Source organism: Myxocyprinus asiaticus, chromosome 9 (genome assembly GCF_019703515.2).
Source record: "Myxocyprinus asiaticus isolate MX2 ecotype Aquarium Trade chromosome 9, UBuf_Myxa_2, whole genome shotgun sequence".
NCBI classification, from domain to species: Eukaryota; Metazoa; Chordata; class Actinopteri; order Cypriniformes; family Catostomidae; genus Myxocyprinus; species Myxocyprinus asiaticus.
This window is the reverse complement of record NC_059352.1, coordinates 16,912,334-16,934,561: the sequence shown is the minus strand read 5'-3', so window position 1 is coordinate 16,934,561 and position 22,228 is coordinate 16,912,334. Positions and strand designations below refer to the sequence as shown.

Sequence of the window (22,228 nt, the reverse complement as noted above, 5' to 3'; positions counted from 1 at the left end):
ACTTTTTAAATTTTTAAAAAGGAGTGAAATATAGAAAGACATAACACATTAGATAGATACATACACTCATTAAGAACTTTATTAAGAAGTCCTGTGCACCTACTTATTCATGTGATTATCTAATCAGCCAATCATGTGGCAGCAGTGCAATGCATAAAATAAAGTATATACTGGTCAGGAGCTTAAGTTAATGTTCACATCAACCATCAGAATGGGGAAAAAATGTGATCTCAGTGATTTCAACTGTGGCAGGATTGTTGGCGAAAGATGGGCTGGTTTGAGTATTTCTGTAACTGCTGATCTCCTGGGATTTTTATGCACAACAGTCTCTAGAATTTACTCAGAATGGTGCCAAAAACAATAAACACCCAGTGAGCAGCAGTTCTGCAGATGGAAAAGCCTTGATGAGAGAGGTCTTGGAGAATGGCCAGAATGGTCTGAGCTGACAGAATCACTACAGTAACTCAGATTACCACTCTGTAAAATTATAGTGAGTTGAATAGCATCTCAGAATGCACAAAACGTCAAACCTGGAGGCGGATGGGCTACAACAGCAGAAGATGTACCACAATGTTCCCAAAAAAGTACTCAGTGCGTGTATATAGATCTTCTATTTTTACAAGAGGATCAAATACACACACTTGAAAGTTACAGTACTTGACATGCCAAATACCTAAAATATTCCTCTAGGTCACATTATGTAGCATAAACACAGGAATACAGTAAATCTCCCCATTCACAATTCCAGTCTGTTCAACATATCAAAATTCTACATAATTGTCAATAACTAAGCATATACTGAATAATGTGAATAATATCATGTCAATGACAGTTAACCCACAACCCATTAGCTTAAATTCCTTTTAAGTTAAAACTGAGTAAAAAAAATACTGTAAACATGCTTTGTCAGTTAATCTAAAAATGTACTTCATGTGGTAACATCTAGATCATATGTATTTATTCAAGTCAAATAAATTATTTAATATGACCAAGTCAACCTAAAAACAGTATATCATCAGGTTACAACAATACAAGGGCCAGATCAGGACAAAATATCTCCTTAAGAAAACATCTGCACATGATCACTTTTACAGCGTTTTTTTAAATTTTCATTTTTTTTTGCATCTGGGTCAAAATTGTACCATTGAAATGAAACTGACAATTAGGATAGATATACGGTTTGTGTGATACAGAATTAAGAAATTTAAATGGCAGGCTGAGGAATAATTAGTTAATTAGTTAAATTGGACATAATGGGCCGGAATAGCATTAAGGTTTCCGTTATCTCCTGTAGTTAGGCTTCTGCTCAGATTGGCAGAGGAAGATGAGCAGGTACCTTCACAGGAAAGACAGAAAGCTGAAAATGATAGGAATGGAGTGAAATCAAATGTTAGTCTATGAGTTAGTCTATTGCAGATACATTTTAGAAGGCATTATGTTTGGAAACTCATAGCATTATTAACAGCTATATCTTTAGACATGTCATAACTTTTATCAAATCATGATGCATAATTACTATCCAGCACACACTAACCTTTCAGTGAGGTACAGAGGGATGTGCAGAATTCCAGGAGTGCAGGCAGGGGAGATGCTGTCGGTCTATGGAGGCAGAGTTATTGGGTCGAAGGCTAGAGTTCAGTGAAGGTGATGTTGTCATGTTCTTTCCCAGACTAAGGTATTTAATTTCTTGCCTCTGGTATTCAATAGGAGACTGCAAGGCTATGGAATAAAGAATGGTGAGGGAATTCATAGTAATAGTAGTCTGATCTTTAGCAAAGTTTTCATTAGAGGAGGATGATACCATTTAAGAAGTTCCACTGTGTCTCCAGAATCTGTATGATGTCATTTGCCCAGGATAGTCTTATTTCTGGTGATGATGCATAAAGAACAAACCGGTGCATGCTTCCATCAACATTTCGAGACGTCAATACAATCCGACATGGGTTGTCAGGGCAACGATCCTCAATGCCCAAACAACGGGCCTATGAGAAATCAAATACAAATATGCAAATGTAATTCACAACTCTCTGGAATACTCAATTATGATTGGTAAATAACAGGTTTATGCGATCAAACATTGTTGTATAATGACCTAAACTGTACGTTGGCCCTAACAAACAACATACATTGTAGGAGTACTCCTACAACTCGTAGAACTAAAGCTGAGGCTGCACTGGGCCTACCATCTGTGTACCTTAGCAGGAATCGAGATTCATCAGGCCAGGCTATGTTTTTCCAGTCTTTAACTGTCCAGATTTGGTGAGCCTGTGCCTTCTGCAGCCTCAGCTTTCTGCTCTTGGCTAACAGAAGTGGAACCCTACATGGTCTTCTGCTGTTGTAGCCCATTCGCCTCAATGTTCAACATGTTGTGCATTCTGAGATGCTGTTTTGCTCACTACAATTGTACAGAGTGGTTATCCGAGTTACCGTAGCCTTTCTGTCAGCTCGAACCAGTCTGGCCATTCTTTGCTGACCTGTCTCATCAATAAGGCGTTTCAGTGCTGAACTGCCACTCACTGGATGTTTATTGTTTTTGGCACCATTCGGAGTAAACTCTAGAGACTGTTGTGCATGAAAATACCAGAAGATCAGCAGTTACTGAAATACTTAAACCAGCCCGTCTGGCACCAAAATAAGATTTGACATGCTCGAAATCACTGAGATCCAATTTTTTCCCCAATCTGAGGGTTGAACATTAACTGAAGCTCCTGATCCATGTCCGCATGATTTTATACTTTGCACTGCTGCCACATGATTGGCTAATTAGATTATTGCATGAATAATAGGTGTACATGTGTATCTAATCAAGTGGTCAGTGAGTGAATATTAGTATAGTTACATTATACTATTATATAGATATTTTGGATCCCCTAACCCAACCCCTGACCCTAAATCTAATCAATTCTTAACACCATAAAACATGTAACAGGCCGATAAAATTATGTAAATATTACTATAAAGTATGCATTTATTTAAAAAAAATATTTTTTAAACATTTGAAATTTTAGCTTTGGGTATAGAGTTAAATACGGCACCAGAGTGATGTTTGAAATATGTTTTTTTTAAAAAGTGACTTTTGATGAAAGTCACTATAGTTACATTTCCTTATGAGTGTGTGTTGTCGACTCACACTTCTGTCTCACCTTGATGCTGTTTTTATAGATGTATCCTTGCAGGGAAAAGCCTTTCTTGTGGGCGATTGGCTCACTGAGGATGACAAGCTGCTCAAAGAGGAAGACCCGTCTCTCTTTGGGACGGGAGAGGATGCTGTTCTTATTCTCAATGAAGGTGTCCTGCTGCAGTAGTTTCCCTTGTGCCCTCAACTGGCCCTGGGCATGCAATAAGTCACAGGTCATTTGAGTGTGAACATGCACAATACAGAATGTGTGAACCACATTCAAATATAATAGCCTCAAATACCCTGTAAAACTGTAAGGCAACTTACAAATGAAAGTTTGCTTTATGGTAACTGTTTTTATTCAAGTCAAAAATATCTTTGAATATGACTGAATCACAAAGGCTTCTTTGGGTTACACCAATGACAGTCATTTTAAGGGTTGGATCAAGTAGATATAATTCCTTATAGAGATAGTTTACCCAAGAATGGAAATTCACGCTAATGTTGTTCCAAATCCATATGACTTGCTTTCCTCCATGGAACACAAAAGGAGATGTTAGGCAGAATATTAGCCTCCATTATTAGTCACGATTCGCTTTCATTATATGGAAAAAATATTAATTAATAGTGAATGGTGACTGAGGTAAGGTTTCCTCCTTTTGTGATCGAAGGATGAAAGAAACGCATAAGGGTTTGGAACAACATGATATTGTTTAAATGACATCATTTTCATTTTTATGTGAACTATTTTTAAGGCAAAAACGATTCCACTTTTTACAGTGTATAAATTACATTCATACATCATTGTTTTTTAAATAATGGACTCGTGCTGTGTTTCATTTGGGATCCTGGAGCAGTTCAAGGTGAAGTAAAGCATTTCCTTTACTATATGTGTCTTATCTTACCTCAAAACCCTGTAGTCTTCCAACATTCATCATGTCATTACATTGCTTTGGAACAAAACACATCACCTCCACTGCCCTCTGTAATAAGGACACAGAAACAGGACTACACTGAATAATAATTAAATTTAACCTGATCATAAGTTCACTCTATTTTCTCTGCTCTTAAAAGCCAAGGCACACTATACTTACCTGAATCTCTTCTGTTTGTCTGCCTGCTTTAGTGTAGTACTTCAAGAAGTCCTGCAAATAAACAAACACACAAAAACACTTCATGAAACCCCACCCCCCCCCCAATTATTATTATTTAATTTTTTTGCTATGTTAACAAATCTGTACAGGTTGCACATCATTGAAAACAATTATAGCACTCATTATGTTTGTTGTTCAGGGTAAAATGTTTTTTTTTTTTTTTTTTTTTTTTTTCGGTTTCTTCCGGTTTAAAAACAAAACTTGAAGCAATGTCATAAAATATTAGGTACAATATACCTAAACTCTTGAGTTGCAATTGGTAGTAGGGTACACTAATACATCATTCAATTCTGAGCATTTCTCCACATTATTCATGAGAAGGATCACTTCCATCCAGTCACTGCATTCATGCATGAGCTCGCATTACAGAGGAGAATTCAAAATCACATGCGGACGTGACAGCAGTTCCTGGCCAGTGCAAATTAAATTACTGTACTCACAAAACAGATATGAGAGGGGCTCCATGGTAAGATCTAATAACAGCAGAGAACTCAAAATCACACGCAGATGTGACATCGGTTCCTGGTCCTGATATGAGAGTGGACTTTTACACAGAACAACATGATGATATCGGAATCACTGGTCAGAATGGACCGCTCTCGATAACCAGCAAGTTTGTTGGCTTAGTGAACAAGATTTTTTCTTAAGGAGTAATGAGTTGAAATCATCAACATTATGCCATAAACACTAATACTAGTTTAACTTATATTAACCAGAAACATTCCTTGTAAGAAAATATAAATTCATAGATATTTATTCTTAAAGCTGATGTAACTTTTTCAGTGTTAAAATACTTTCTTCTATTCCATCTTAATCTGCAGAGACAACTATAAATTTAAGATTAGTTTTCTCAAAAACTGTAAACACTGTGTCTCTGTGGCACTATAAAAATTCCTGTTTTTATTTTGAGCAACCGCTTAGAGCCATCCCAACATCATTACTCATCCAGTGGCATGAGTTGGGTGCGGGATTATCTGACTGTTTGAACAACTACAGACGAGGGGCGTATTCAGAAAGCTGTTTTGAAAACATTGGCTGTTTCTCAATGCAAAGAACGCAGAGAAAAGACTTGTGTTTTTATAAAGATTAGTCTTGCCAAGCCATTTTTGAAGAACAGGAGGGCGTAGAACACATCTGTTGCGAGTTTTGAGATGTGCTGCAAGCTTTCTGTTGTGCAATTAACCATCACAGAACATTTGTAGCCTGTGAGAGAGCTACTGGCATTATCACACACCAGTGAGGTTTTGCAGAACTAGAGAGAAGCCCACACACTTGTAATAGTCTTGAGAAGCAAATCTAAGTGCAGCCTTAATAAAAGGCAAGCTAAACACAAGAAATTGGAAACCAGACCACTCCAACACAACAGCCTTAAGGATAAAACCTGAAAAAGACACGGAGAATATGAGGGCATTATATACACAAGACTAACAAGGTTAACAAGACTAGTAACAAGACACACCTGGGATAAATCAACAAAGGAAACAGGAAACTAGAGCAGAATTTCACAAATAAAAGACACACAAGAAACCTAGCGCCCTCTCCTGGACGCTAGGGAACGTCCCATGACAACACTTTGCCCACAAACACACCTTTAGCAGCAGCTGATATTTCATTATTCTTTGGACTGGTTTGATGAGCAGGTCATTTAACTGCAGTCTGTGACCCAGCTGTTGTCTCAGTTCCTATGTAAAAAAAGAAAAGAAAAGGATAGTCGTAGACCCCTTGCCCATACAACCACAAGTAAACATGAGCACACAATCACACTCAGATCTTATCTGATAACATATATTACCTCAAAATAGGTCTCAGTGTACTCTGAAACGATGTGCTCTGACTTTGGCATGTTCTGACAGTAGACCACATACATGTTGAGCCGCCGCTCCTGTGAAACAGATATATTTATGTTTAATCTACACTTTAAAAAAGGTGGTAACCTGCCATTGTTAACTCAAGGATCTATTTCTACTTGATTTAACTTTTAAAACTTTTGTTGAGTTAACCCTTAACTTTTTTTTTTTTTTTTTTTTTTGACCCTCAGATACTGTACAAAACATGTACGCAGACTTACATGTTTGATAAAGAGTTGTGCCAACAGGTCAGGTTCAGACACACATTTTTCCAACTCACCAAGGAAGAAGCTGTTTAAGGAAAAATACAGAAGGCAGCTGTGATACAGTAAGTGTCAGACATTTGTAAAACTACAAGGACAAGCAGATGCACACAGCATACAGATGCAAGTATTATAAACAAACACTCATACAATAGCTCTCCAACATCCATCACTGTCTCCCAGCCTACACATGCATATAAAATAATGGGCACAGATCATATCTGTAAGTGACCTACTCTTTGTGCCAGTCATAAATCTGATGAATATTCCCAAATACAATTTTATCCTTCCCCTCCAAATATTCAGGAACACCAACACTGTTCATTGTGGCCATATAACCCTGGAGGGAGGAGAGAGAGAGAGAGAGAGAGAGAGAGAGAGAGAGAGAGAGAGAGAGAGAGAGAGAACAAGAGATAATAGAGATTACTCATGGAAATACACATTCTTGATATCAAAATGGAATTTCAACTAGGGAAAAAACAACATAATTATTGATATTTGTAACTGCATTTTCACTAGTAGAATTCCACAATTATATATATATATATATAGTTGAAATTCAATTTTTTATATTTATTTCTGGGACTAATAATGTTATTTTTGATATCAAGAATTGTTTTTATTAGTGAAAATTGAATTTTATTTTCTATCATTCATATCCTGCACATGATTAAAAGTGAATTCGGCCTGCCATATATACATTGCAGTCTCAACGTTGCTGCAAGGGGCACTATAGCGGACATTAGTGTAAACTGTCCACTTCTATCGTAAGTTTTCTCTTTCAAGCCAATACTGTCACGGTAGAGCAACAGTTTGAAGAGAATATTGATGTGCAAGTTAAAGTCAATAATTTTATAGTAACTTACGTGAAAAATAAAACATCCTGTTTAATGGTACAGATTTTGGAATGTAACTCTATCGCCCCCCTGAGTTTTGAAGTTTGTTACCGCCACAGTAATGCAAGAACGCATTTTCCTAATTTAAAAAGTTTTAGTCCTAAATAAATTAATTGTATTTTTTAAATGTATGTATAAAATCCTGATAACTCACAGGAGACATAGACTCCAGTCATATCAGTAACCTTATAAAAGCTGTTTTATTATGCCATGTTAGGATCATATGACCAGCCGAATACAACTCACTTAATCTCAGTAACGCTTTCTATTTAGAAACTTTCATTCATTGATTAAATTAATCATGGTTGACTGTGAACAGTGAATTTCTACAATGGCATTGGTAACTGAAAACTATTGCGTTTGATTGATGCTACATCCATGCCCCTAGGGGTCAGTGTAAGCCCAAGATGACATAAACAGAAAATGACTGAGCTTACTTTTAAGCATGTTCAACAGGACCATGCATTGGAAATGCATTGGCCAAAAACAGAGCAGACGGATGCAAAAACGCATTCGGTGTGAACAGCCCTGCAAGCTATTTGTATTACCTCAACTACCAGCCTCAGATCCTCCACATAGAGCTTCTCCGTCTCTACCAGCTCTGTCAGCACATAGCTACAAAAGAGACATGTCACAATGAGTTCTGTCAGAACTGGAGTGGGATTATTAACTATATTATGTGTTGATGTGACTTTGAGTGGCAGGAACTATTCACCTTGGGGTTTCATATATGCTAAGGTCACCAAAGTGAAGTTCATTCAGTCAAAAACCTACATGCTTTTCTCCAATGCAGCTCTTCTCTCCTCTTTATTTTCTTCTTGGTCCTGTGATTGGACATTTGCCTCATCAGTCACAAAGGAGCCACTCTTCCCAGGAAGCATATTATAAGAGTGATGGCTCTGAAATTACATGCAGATCAAGTTCATTAGGTGGGACAAAACACAAACCAACAGACAGTTGTGTCAAAATACTCATGCTCATGTACCTGCAGGCACGTGCACACATAGACATCAAAGGGGGCTTGAGCACCTGCCCTTTTTTCTTCCTCGAGAGAAAGTGCCCCTTTTTCTGGGGTGCTTTTTTATTTTATTTTTTTATAAATGAATATATATATATATATATATATATATATATATTCCTGTTTGCGCACAGCTTCCCTGTCAAACAAATATATTTATTGAATAAAAAATCGAAATATCAGGTCGGAGATGAGACTTTGTCAAGTTCTGATGCCCTCGCTCTCTCCCTCCCTCTCTCTCTCCCTCCCTCTCTCTCTCTCTCTCTCTCTCTCTCTTTCTCTCTCTCTTTCTCTCTCTCTCTCTCTCTCTCTCTCTCTCTCCCTCCGCATCTCCGCGCAGCAGTGTAGCACACATCGGCACATCAGACACACAGACAGGCAGACAGGCAGGAAGCAGCCCCTCCCAGCTCCTATCCCAGTTGTGTTTTTCTTGGCTTGTGTGGAGGTGAGTGGTGATGAACAAAAGTCTAAGCTACCAGTGCCTCGACTTACAGCTAATTAGCCAAAAGACAAATATAGTTAACTTGTGTCTTGCTAACATGCATGACTCATGAGCTACATGCATGACTCTACTAGTCACGTAATACTAATCTAATGTAATAAGTTAGCTAAAGTTTAGCTAAGGCAATATATCATGGCCATACAGGCTAATTTACTGTACTTTTTTATTTTTTATTTTATTTATTAATTTATTATTTTTTTCATGCCAAACTTCTTACACAAAATTGTGTCAACAAGTATAGAACAACAAGAACAGTAAAAAAAAAACAAAAAACATAATATAATAATAATTGTAAAAAAATAATACAAAAATAAAAAATAAATAAAAAAAAGCCAGAGGGGGGAAAAAAAACAACAACCACAAAAAAACATCTATACAAGGTTAAACATTGAAAGCATTTTTTGACTTGAAATATTTTTTGTTTTTTATGCCCATCATTAATTTAATTAATCACACATTACATATTTGCACATATACAGTGAAATTCTTTTTTCACATATCCCAGCTAAGCTGGGGTCAGAGTGCAGGGTCAGCCATGATACAGTGCCCCTGGAGCAGATAGGGTCAAGGGCCTTGCTCAAGGGCCCAACAGTGGTATCTTGGCAGTGCTGGGGCTTGAACCCCCAACCTTCTGATCAGTAATCTAGAGCCTTAACTGCTGAGCCACCACTGCCCCATTAAAGGTAAAACATAGGAGTTATAGTCTACCAGAAAAACTGACAATAGCGGATTCTTACCCAAAAATGTGCATTTGTGTATAAAAAATTGACCAAGTATAATAAAAAGATCAACAATATACTGGATATGAGAATTTGAGTTGTTATAAAGAAAAATAATATTAAATGTGTTTATACATATTTTGACATTTGTTTATTCTGAGAGATAGGTACATAGTTCACATTCACTAAAAACATGAACAATAGTCTCTTCTATGTCACAGAAAGTGAATTTTTTCTCAATATTTTGAATATACTTATGGAGTGTGCTTGTACTGTACTTAATGGAGACACTATAGGTGAATACAGTAAAATTTGTGTCTAATAATGTCATCACAATCACCACATTGGTATGCAAATTAGGTGTTAACTAATTAAAATGCGCTAATTTGCTTACATTTTACAAGGCACTGCAGGTGAATAGGATAAACAAAATAACTAAAGCATATCACCACAGAACTTCCCCAGTTAATGACTTACATCAAGAGTCTTTTCCCCTGAAATGTTATGTTTAAATGTGCAGATTAGCTTGTATTGGTTAATTTAGAAGAAATCTACAAATGCAAACAGACGGAGGGCAGTAGGCTTAAAACAAACACCATCTAAATGTGTATTTTGGAAGTTTTCTTTCCATTAGAGTAAAAGAAGACATGGAAGCAAAATAGACCAAAATCTCAAAATTGACAACTACATGAAAAAAGTGTCTTGCCTTAAACAGTAACTTCATAATTTTGATCGTAGGCTCCTCATCTAATAACTATCCATTCTATTAGTTTATTGTATGCTGATAGATCTTTATATGATACAGACAGCCCTCCCTCAAATGTGAAACTAAGTCCTTGTCACCATCAGTTATTGTATGTGTGTGTGTGTGTGCATGCGTGGTAAGTGTAATTTTAATAGCAATAATAATAATAATGTATTTGATCAATACATTAATGTATTCAGGCAATTCAGTATTCTGTTGTTTGGCTGCACAATGCCAAAAAAAGAAAGGATACAGAAAAGGAAGGAGAAGGAGCACCAGGAAACAGCCAAGAGTAGCAAAGTTTTGTTTAAAATTTTTTTTTTAAATAAATAATTATGAGAAGTGCCCTTTTTTTCCACTTGAGCCCCTGCCCCACAAAATGTCTGTGCACGTCCCTGCGTACCTGTGTAGTGTACTGTATGATTCGGCCTTTAACTCTAAAAAAGCTAGATGCAGCGCAACTAATGGAGGTCTTAAAAGGAATGATTCAAGGAATCAAAAGTAGCATACTGGCAGAAAAAGAAAAAGTGAACAAGTAATGGTAGGGTAAATCCAATCTAGCTTTAGCTCCAGTAAAACCCCTTAACCAAACATTTAAATACAATACAGGAAATACAGTCCATATACCTGTAAGGGGAATAGAGCTAAAGTGGGACACTTACGTTTTTTTTAATTTGTCTTCTTTTTTCTTTGTATAGTGTAGAAGCTTTTATATTTTAAGCTATTTAATAAAGCATTTAGTTTTAAAACAACGGCAATGACACATTATTAGAAAGTGTCTCACTTTACCTGTTTTTACCCCATGCATTGCAGTAATTTAAATGAGTGTGTTGTACCTGCAGTAGATCTTTGAGGTAACTGGTGTAATAGGGACTATCAGGAGATGTTGGTCCTGAAAGTTCACTACAGTCCTGCCCACAAGAAGAGGAAGTGTGTTGGGTCAATTCGAAAAATATTTAGATACATGAAATATATACAGTAACATGTAATGACAGTGATTTAAAAATTAATAATAATTCAAATTCAAGCTGATGTATGTAACTTTTTCTCTGTTAAAATAGGTTCTCCTATCCTAGCTTAATATGGAAATCCATCTATAATTAAGCCATTCGTAGGCTGATTTTTCAGAAAATGTGCAAACACTGGTATTTGGTGCCATTAAAATATTGCTTTGTTTGTTTGACCATCCTGAAAAGCCCAAAAAAGCAAATTTTTTTTACAGGGGTATTTGTGAAACCTGTTTGAAAACAAAAATCATTTTTGCAGTTCTGTTTGGTGACGCTAATGGCACAGAAATGACACACTTGGGTTTCTTCCTCTTTCTTGTGGATATAATTATGTCCATACCAGAGATCTGTTGGAGCGAGGCAGCTCTTTGGACTTCACAGCTGGACTCATTGAGCTTTGGGTAGATAAAAGAGGGAAGAACATGTTGGCTGACGCTTCTGGGCTCTGAGTAACCTTTGAGCTCTTGCCACATCCTCCCAGACTCAGCTTTCGAACTGGGCTGCTCAACCATCTCTTAAGGGCCTTGACAGAGAGCTGGGGAGTTTTGGATGGCCGACCAGTGGAAAGAGGCTGATTACAGATGCTGATGCTGGGTGAGACTAGAGAGAGGTCATCAATAGAGATGGGAGTTGTAGGTGTGTCAGGAGGCAAGGAGACATCACTGAGCACTGTCAATGAGTATGACTCTAAAGAGAGAGAAAGAGAGAAAGTAAAAGATCTTTAAATCAGCAATTACAATTAAAGGAATATTCCGGGTTCAATACAAGTTAAGTTCAATTGACAACATTTGTGGCATAATGTTGATAACCACAAAAATAATTTAGACTTTTCCCTCCATTAAAAAAAAAAAAAAAAAAAAATCTGGGTTCCAGTGAAGCACTTACAATGGAAGTGAATGGGGCCAATTCCTAAACATTAAAATACTCACTGTTTCAAAAGTATAGCCACAAGACGTAAACAATATGTGTGTTAAGATGATTTTAGTGTAATAAAATTGCTTACTAACCTTTTTTGTGTAAAACTTATAGCCAATTTTACAACTTTGTTGCCATGTCGATATAATGTCTACAAACCCTAAAACGACTGTAAAAACAACAATTTAAACAACTTTACAGCTCAAATAATACATGCCTTTTAACAGAAGAATTAATGTAAGTGTTTTTATAAATGACAAGCTTAAAATCTTTGCCTTTAAACCCTCCAAAAATTGGCTCCATTCACTTCCATTGTAAGTGCCTCTGTAACCTCAATTTTTTGACACAAATGCTGTCGATTGAACTTAACTTGTATTGGACCCGGAATATTCCTTTAACAGATGTTCAGAAAAAGAACAAACAGCACTGAAAATGTTTTACATTTTCGATAAAAAAAAAAGAAAAGAAAAAGAAAAAAAAGTAAAAGCTGTGGTTGTCAGACCTTTACAAATTACAATGACAACAGTTTATAACAGTAGACATTATCAACAGTTTATAACGGTATACATCATAAAATGATATAATGTTAATATATTCAGCTTGATATTTTAAAATGTACAAACAATGTACATTAATTTTAAAACATTAATGTACCAAGTACCAAGTTTTTACTGTAGAATTTCTATTTTTTTCATTTTTTTTATTTATTTCCATTTTAGATATTGTATTCAAGCAGTGTGAGTCATCATACTGAACGACGAGATATTCCATTCTAGTAGACATGTTCCAAACTTTCAGTTGGTCGGTAGCTAAAGAAAATGTTACTCAGCTTTCCTGTTGACACATCTGCTCTGCAAAATCCATTAATTGATTTTATAATGGTTATAATGGAGAGACAATAAGTAATAAGGTAGATATCGCAGGGGAGTACCACAAAGTTTCCAGTTCCACCATAAATACAGCATCTTATTTTGCTAAATTTTCCACATCGGCCACGAATGGTGGAATATAAAAATAACTGGCAGCACTTGTCAGGGAGAGATTGTACCTTATAATCAATTGATACAGAGTAAAAAATAGAATGACATTGCTTTTTTTATATATTTAAAAGCTTTATATGCAATATGCCCTATCTGAAGGGCAAAAGAGAAGGGAAGATTTTGAGAAAGAGAGAGGGAGAGATAATGAGGGGTAGAGCAGAAGGGATTCTACATTTTCTGTGCAGGAAATGGATTAACTGTTTCTAAAGGGCCCATACCCATAATCCTACACTAACCTACAAAATGACCATTCACAGACACACATACACACCAACACTCCTACAGACAATCTCTATTTATAAACCATGTAAAATGGTAATAAAGAAACAAACATGATGAGAAGTGGACAAGAAGTCAGTCGCATATAATACTAAAAGTTTGCAAGCTGCTGCTATAAACTTAGTGCATTATAATGAAAGTACAATGGTAATATTTGATACAGTTTGTTTACATACAGATATTGTACTGTTTCTACTAGTTTAACTTTGTAAAGACCAGCAGACTGTAAAGAACAATGACTGTATTTAAAGAAATTATATGTACTGCACTATGAAAATTTAGTGTATTATGAAAGAATGTACAATAGACAGAAGATTCCCAATTAATGAGTACAGTCTTACATCAGTCTTTTGAGTGTCATGGTAAAAATAAATAAAAATAAACTGGAAACATACACAAACATACACATATACTGTTTGCTTGTAGGGACATGTGTACTATTTATAGCTATTGTTAATGTAATATGTTTTAATGTAATATTTCCACTAGTTATGAAGTAAGAAATATTTAGATATACAAATTATGACCTTATTTAGTCCCTCTACAAATAATTTTAATAATAATTTTCAGAAATGTTATCCCCAAAAGAAAAAACAATGCCTATTTGCATGCATGCATTCACATTGAGGAACAATAAATATGACAATGGTTAAAAAAAGGTGACAGCAGTTAAACTGAATCCTCAAAGGTGGACTGAATGTCTTACCTTGTTGTCTGTAGAAACAGCACCCACACCTGGCCAGAACTTTCTGACAGGAGTGTGTGCAGCCAAACCCCCCTGGGGCACAATGCCCCTTCATACCAGCCGAGTAAACAGTGCCATAGCAACCTGGAGCATGGCACAGTGATAATGTTTACTGTGATACACACACTCATACTCTCAGATCAGAAGTAATCCATGAGCTCTGAATTCACATGTAACATCTGGACAATCCCTGTGCCTCTCCTCAGAATTCATAGAGATATTCTCCCTATAGACTGTCCCTTAAACTTTAGAGAGATAAGAATGAGATGGAATAAGCCCAATGATTGCTTCCAAACAGGTTTACCACCACTTCCATCCCACCCTTGACTTTTGTTGTTGGGACTAACAAGTAATCCTACCCGAGATGCACGCTATTATTTGATGTGAAGTTTTGCTTGTGTAGGGCAGAATAGATGTGAATGGCAGGTCCCCACAAGTGTGCGCATGTGTGTATAATGCTGCTGTGTGGGGGGGAAACTTACGCACAAACAATATCTACCTGTTAATACAACCATACGCTGCCATCTTAGGGAGAAACATCAGGAAAATTTACTATGAAGAGTCTCTCTTCCCAGCTCATTCATTTACCAAATCACACCAACCTTCTTGCAACTTTTTGTGGAGTGCAAACTTCATGTATCTCAAAATCATATCTTGATAGATGAGGCTTCTGGTTTTGTGAACTATTTTCACGCACACCAGAAAAAATGTATCTGTGGTGTAACTTGAAAATTGCTGTCCACTGACACTTTCCATGTAATGTAGAGATTGGAAAATTCTGAATAGAAAATGATCAACGATTCGTGATAAAGAAAGACATCAACAATGTTTTTTATGCATTATGGAATGCATTATATTTAAAGAGGGAGCACATTAAATGGGTATTGATGTGGGGGAATTCCTGATTTCGCAGATACTCATTAAGATTACTGGACTTCACCCACGGAATTTCGCTTTGCAAACTAATAAATATTCATTCTCAAATTTATTTTTAATTGTCACATTAAAGGTTTGGACACAATTAGTTAAAGACTATGTTTACACGTTTGAGTGTATATAATGTGACAGAAACAGAAAACTCCTGAACATTATGAAAGGGCATGTTATTTGACCCCTCACCTTTGCCCTCAGGTTTGTGCTTGGGCCTTGCATTCCAGCTTTGTTCTCCATTGTTCCATTCTGCACCAGTCTTTGAACAGTCCCATTTGTCTTCCAGTAAAAGATTCCCAACACTGGTTTCTGGGATCTGAAACAGGTCATAAAAGTAAGTTTACTTCTGGTAGGAACTACACATGTAACCAGCTTTACAATCAAACCTGCAATGAAATGCTAGTTCATACCTGAGCAATTCACCAGACCCTAAAATGTAGACCCCTTCACTTTTATCTCAAACTAGACCAAACAAACATCTATGAGAATCTGCTTCTTGGCTTGTTTAATGGGATAGTTCACCTAAAAATGAAAATTCTCTCATAATTTACTTACACTCATGCCATCCCAGATGTATATGACTTTCTTTCTTCTGCTGAACACAAACAAAGATTTTTAGAAGAATATCTCAGCTCATTAGGTCCATACAATGCAAGTGAATGGTGACCAGATCTTTCAAGCTCCAAGAATCAGATAAAGGCGTCAAAAAGTAATCCATAAGACTCCAGTGGTTAAATCTATATCTTCAGAAGCAATGTGATAGGTGTGGGTGAGAATAAACGTTCAACAAGTTGGAAGCATGTTGAGATTGGGCTGATGACTTGTTTTGACAAGTTTCCTGTTGTGAAAAATTTCAGTTGAGGGCCTTCATAATGAAGAAAATAACTTTCGGTTTAGGAAAGCTTAAAGAAGCCCAGCATCTAATGTCAGGATGTCAATGACAGCAACCAAGAAGATTCAATAAAAATATTTGAGACACAATTTGTGTTGATTATGTGTTTCTTCTAATTTTTGGAGGCATGGTGGGGTGTTGCTGGTAAGAGTAAGAGCAAAATCAGAGAATAAGCTACCCTTAGGCATAACAAAACAGACAGGCCCACATTCAATCAGACAGGCAGTTTGTGTATGTGTGTGTGTGTGTGTGTGTGTGTGTGTGTGTGTGTTAACAAAAACATAAAAGGAATGTTTCAGGTTCAGTACAAATTAAGCTCAGTCGACAGCATTTCAAGTTACAGTAAGGCTTTTGCAATGGAAGTGAATTGGGCCAGTCCATGAAACAATAAATTTCACACTGTGTTAATAGTATAGCCTCATAATAATGATGATATGATCAAATCAGGGATTTACTGGTGTTTTCCGGATTACAAGTTGCACGTTGTTGTGACAGTAAAGTTGTAATATTGAATATAACCTTTCACATATAACGTTAGTAAGTGATTTTTATCACACTAAAATCGAGTAAACAAGTATTTTGTCGTGTGCCTAAACTTATTAAACAGTGTCCATTTTAATATTTGTTCACTTCCATTGTAAGTGCCTTACTGTAACCACCATTTTTGCTTTTTTGTACATAAACAATGGAAGAGTCAAAGTTATTTAATTTTTTTACCCATATACTAATCCATTTAGTGGGCTAATTATAGAGTAATGTAATATATATGTATATAGAGAGATACAGATGTTCACCTGCCTGCCGACATATTTGCATTTGTGCTCCTACAGTAATGGCTCTTCCTCTCTTACTCTCTCCCAATCTCTTTGCATGTGCAAATGTGTGCTATATACAGTATAAAAAGCCTCTTGCAACCCCTTAGTCATCTTTTACTGATATGGATGTAGACATGTCTGATATCTGGAATCTGTGTGTCCATCATTTGAAAATCATTTGATACGAAAAGCCACACACAATGACAGCTTCAACATCCCTCTTTTATCAATTTATGACTTGACATTTGCATGCATTCATTAGTAGCTTATTATGTGTGTCTGTTTGCTCACCCTGTGCTGGTTACTCTGGGCCAGGGATGGGAGAGTGTCTGATAAAGATGTCAGCAGTTGCTCTGTGTTGCTTCGAAGTTTGGCCATACTCTTCATCTTGCTCTTTCTCCCTGGATGGATGAAGGAAAGGTTTGGTTGCTTGTTTTGTTGTGTCTTCTCTTCAGGTCCAGAACTGTCCAGCTTACATTTGAGGAGTTTATCCGCACTCAGCTCTCACTGACTCACTGACACACATTCTTATCTTCTCGCCTTTCTGCTGTCTACCACCCCCATTCCCTCCCTCTTCTCCAACACCCTCCTGCTCCATCTTGACCCCCAAGTGCAATATGAGGAAACACGAGGAAAGGGCTCCACGCATTGCCCCACATACCTCCAATCACAAACATAAAGGAACTAATTTAGTTTAAACTAATAAATCTTTTGTTTAAAAGTTTAAAAAGAATTTTTACATGCCACTATAATTTTTTATTTTCTGTAAAGCTGCTTTGAAACAATATGTATGTTATGAATTGGAAAAGCAATCCCAAAAGTTTAGAGTTAGGGGTTGCTTTAGGCTTAGCCTGTAGTTCCAATAACAGGCTAAAGTTAAGAGCAGCAGAAGTCTATGGGAGGTCCACACCAGTGGTGTAGTAGTGTCTGAAGAGGTAGGCATACTGTGAATTTATGAAGGAAATGTTGACCTCTCTCATCAACAAAGCATTTCCGTCAACAGAACTGCCGCTCACTGGATGTTTTTTTGTTTTTGGCACCATTCGGAGTCAGTTATAGAGACTGTTGTGTGTGAAAATCTCAGGAGATCAGCAGTTACAGAAATACTCAAACCAGCCCGTCTGGCACCAACAATCATGCCATGGTCCAAATCACTGAGATCACATTTTTCCCCATTCTGATGGTTGATGTAAACATTAACTGAAGCTCCTGACCGTATCTGCATGATTTTATGCACTGCACTGCTGCCACACGATTGGCTGATTAGATAATCGCATGAATGATTGTTGGTGCTAGATGGGCTGGTTTAAGTATTTCTTTAACTGCTGATCTCCTGGGATTTTCATGCACAAAAATCTCTAGAGTTTACTCAGAATGGTGACAAAAACAAAAAATATCCAGTGAGTGTCAGTTCTGCGGATGGAAACGCCTTACTGATGAGAGAGGTCAACAGAGAATGGCCAGACTGGTTCGAAATGACAAAGTCTACTGTAACACAGGTAACCACACTGTACAGTTGTGGTGAGAAGAATAGTATCTCAGAATGCTATTTTGAGATGTGGGTTGGCCCTGTTATAGCGGCACGAGGGGGACCTACACAATATTAGGCAGGTGGTTTTAATGTTGTGGCTTTTCTGTGTGTGTGTATGTATATATATATATATATATATATATATATATATATATATATACACTGTATACATTGACTGATAATTAACATGCTAGCTGAACATTGTATTGTTAGGCATTTTTTGACAATGTAGGTTATACTTTGTACACATTGTTATTATCTCACACTATTTGTCATTTATCAGTATGTATACCTTTAGTTGTCAAATTGAAAAGCATTTAATATCCTCTTTTAACTGAAGACTATAGGTGTCTTTGGCTCATGTATAAATACAAACATATATAACATATAATTATATTTATAATTAGTAGTGGTATACTGTATGTTAGAATATATATCAGTAGTGATGTACGGTAGTAATAATAATAATAATAATAATAATAATAATAATAATAATGATAAATGCATGAATATTTTAATCCAGAATATTTCACTGGTAGTTTAAGACTAGATTTAGATTTTAAAAAATGTACTGTTGTAAAGTAATATCAATGTTAATATCAACTATTGTTTTGAAAAATATTACAATATGATAACATTTTTACATTTTAATTCAAATGTTTTTTGTGAGTTCATAATGTAATAAATTTCTCATATTGTAATAGCCTATTACATTTTGCAAAAAAAAAAAAAAAAAAACATTATTACATTATTACATTACATAATGTAATAATTATTATGTTTTAAGAAAATTATTACATTATTAACATTTATTACATTTACTGTAACTTATTACATTATATGCAGTTATTACATTATGCTTTGTTATTATGTTATGAGTTGCTACAGCGTATCTGATATGTTTGCATGAATAACAATGATCACTCACTGTCTTACTTAAGTTGAAGGTATGCTAGGATAAAGGAGGATTAACTTAACAACATATGGCCAAAGAGTGATGTCATCTAAATTTAGCTGGAGCTTTTGTGAAGCCTTGATGACAAAAGATTTTATTAGTCTTGAGGCCTGCACATTTACTGTTCAGTACTTATGCACTAAAATATTTATATTTGTAGTCCTACCGTCACTGACACTAATTAGGCCTAGATAATTTCATAATGATTATTGGTGATTTTCAAAGCAAAACAACGTTTTTTAATCAAAGTTGCTGCAAATTCAGTCATTTTGGACCACAATAATTAGAAAATACTAGTTCATTAGATTTTAATTTTAATTGGTTAATTCATTTGCTTAAAAGTTGACAACCACAAAAGCCATATTTTAACATTTCCTTAGAATTTAACTTTCTGTTTATCATGCAGATATACTGTAAGTGTGTGTGTGTATGTGTGTGTGTGTGTGTGTGTGTGTGTGTGTGTGTGGGCAGGTTTAAGTGTTTTACGAGGGCTTTTTTTTAGGTTACAAACTGGTAATTACAAGGGTATTATGCTATAAATGTGGTTTATGAGGACATTTCTAGTGTCCCCATAATTCAAATCACTTAAAAACATACTAAACAATGTTTTATTGAAAATGTAAAAATGCAGAAAGTGTTTTGTGAGGGTTAGGTTTAGGGGTAGGGTTAGGGTGTCATGGGAGGATTCATTCTGTCGGTTTTTTCTGTGTCTCCCGCGTGTTGTTGCAGGTGCGTGGTTAATCACGCGGCAGCGTTGCCCAGCAATGCTCATTACCAGCCGCTGCTTGATTAGCGCAGCACCTGCACACTATCTTCTTTTTCCCTTATAAGCAGCCCTTTTGCGTGAGTTCAGTATCGGATCGTTCTCGTGTTATGTGCCATGTTTCCTCGTGTTTCTCACGCCTTTCTCTTGTTTTCTCTAGTTTGGATATTTTTGCCTTTTTCCTGTGCTCCAGCCATTTCCATCTCCTTCATTCACCGGATCACTCACCTTGTGTTTCTCTCTGCTCCAGTCGCTGCCATTACACACATTGGAATATTACCTCTACTCTCTCCCTGCTGCAGCTGTTGCCATCAGAGTCCTTCACTATCATCTTCTCCCACCTCATCTCTGGACTGATCCGTTGTTCGTGCTACTTCTCATTTATTAAACATTGTTATATTTTTACTCCTGCATCTGGGTCCTATTTATCACGACATAACGATCCGATCAAGATGGACCCAGCAGGACTCGCTCAGATTCAACAGTTTCTTTCCAACCAGGAATCATGTATATCACCCAACAGGAGGAACTGGCTAAAACCACCAGGACGGCCATCGAGACTCTGGCGGCGCGATTCACCGAGCTCTCATCCCTCTTCCAACAGATTCCAGCACCCAGTGAGTCCCCTGCACCCACTCCACCCACTCTTTGATCAGAACCACGCATCAACCCACCAGCGAGCTATTCGGGTGAGCCGAACTACTGCAGAGCATTTCTGTCCCAACTCACTGAAATCACCCAGGTCACCACCATCATTAGACTCATTGTTTCCGGTAACCACACTGAACTCACCTCATTCTATGTTATAGACTCTCCCATGGCTCCAGTCATCTTAGGTCACTCCTGGTTATCCTCACACAATCCCCACATCAACTGGTCCAAAGACAAGATATTGGCTTGGAGCACTTACTGTCATTCTGCTTGTCTTTTGTCTGCCCCGTGTCTTGTTCAGTGTTGTAGGATGAGCCGGTGGATGTTTCCCATGTTCCTGTGGAGTACCATGACCTGACAGAGGTGTTCAGTAAGTCCCGTGCTGCTTCTCTTCCTCCGCATCGTCCCTACGATTGCGTTATTGAGCTTAAGTCATGTATGTGTCCCAATAAGGGTGGTTTATACTTGCTCTCAGCTTCTGAGAGGGAGGCCATGGAGAAATACATTTCTGATTCTCTGGCAGCTAAGATCATTAGGCCCTCTTCTTCCCCTGCTGGCCTGGGTTCTTTTTTGTGGAAAAGAAGGATGGTTCCCTTCATACCTGTATTGACTATCATAAGCTGAATGACATCACGGTGAAGAATATTTACCCTTTGCCGTTGATGTCCTCGGCATTCGAACATCTGCAGGGGGCTAACTTTTTCACGAAATTGGATCTCCGCAACGCCTATCATTTGGTCCACATAAGGGAGGGCGATGAGTGAAAGACTGCTTTTAACACCCCTAGGGGGCAATTTAAATACATGTTGATGCCTTTTGGTCTAGCCAACACCCCCGCAGTCTTCCAGGGTCTCGTTAATGACGTGCTGAGAGATATGGTTGATCAGTTTAAATTTGTCTACCTGGATGACATTTTGATTTTTTCCCATTCTCTCCAGGAACATGTTCAGCTGGGAGCTGGGCTGTGTGTCAAGACTGAGAAGTGCTAGTTCCACTCCCAATCGGTAAATTTTCTGGGATTCATTGTGTCACTGGAGGGAATTCAGGTAGATCCAACTAAGGTTAAGGCTGTGGTGGATTGGCCAACCCCAGATTCTCGCAAGGCCCTGCAGAGATTCCTGGGTTTCGCCAATTTCTACCGGCGTCTTATTCGCAATTACAGCCAACTAGCCGCACCACTGACTTGTCTTACCTCTGCCAAGGTGGTCTCAGGAGGCCGAATTAGCCTTCACCAAACTCAAAGGCCGCTTTGTTTCAGCCCCAATTCTCATCAACCCCGATCCTTCTCTTCAGTTTTTGGTATAGGTGGACGCGTCAAATGTGGGGGTAGGTGCGGTACTCTCCCAATGAAGTCCCTCTGATGACAAAATGCATCCATGCGCCTTTTACTCCCATCGTCTTTAATTTAAATTATGATACTGACAATTGTGAGCTGCTGGCTAT

At 37.2% G+C, this 22,228-nt stretch overlaps 1 protein-coding gene across 1 annotated transcript; it reads right to left on the bottom strand.

The window, feature by feature from the left end:
- Positions 1-90: 90 nt before the first annotated feature.
- Positions 91-17,333, bottom strand: LOC127446225 (rho guanine nucleotide exchange factor 25-like). Its single transcript, XM_051706971.1, has 16 exons — positions 17,177-17,333; positions 15,368-15,494; positions 11,610-11,956; positions 11,099-11,173; positions 8,053-8,177; positions 7,827-7,893; positions 6,619-6,722; positions 6,341-6,410; positions 6,065-6,154; positions 5,862-5,954; positions 4,213-4,263; positions 4,024-4,101; positions 3,144-3,329; positions 1,802-1,982; positions 1,535-1,719; positions 91-1,357 (listed from the first exon to the last, which is right to left on the bottom strand). The coding sequence occupies exons 1-15, from the start codon at positions 17,270-17,272 to the stop codon at positions 1,538-1,540; spliced, it is 1,872 nt and encodes a 623-aa protein (XP_051562931.1). The 5' UTR covers positions 17,273-17,333; the 3' UTR covers positions 91-1,357; positions 1,535-1,537.
- Positions 17,334-22,228: the final 4,895 nt, after the last annotated feature.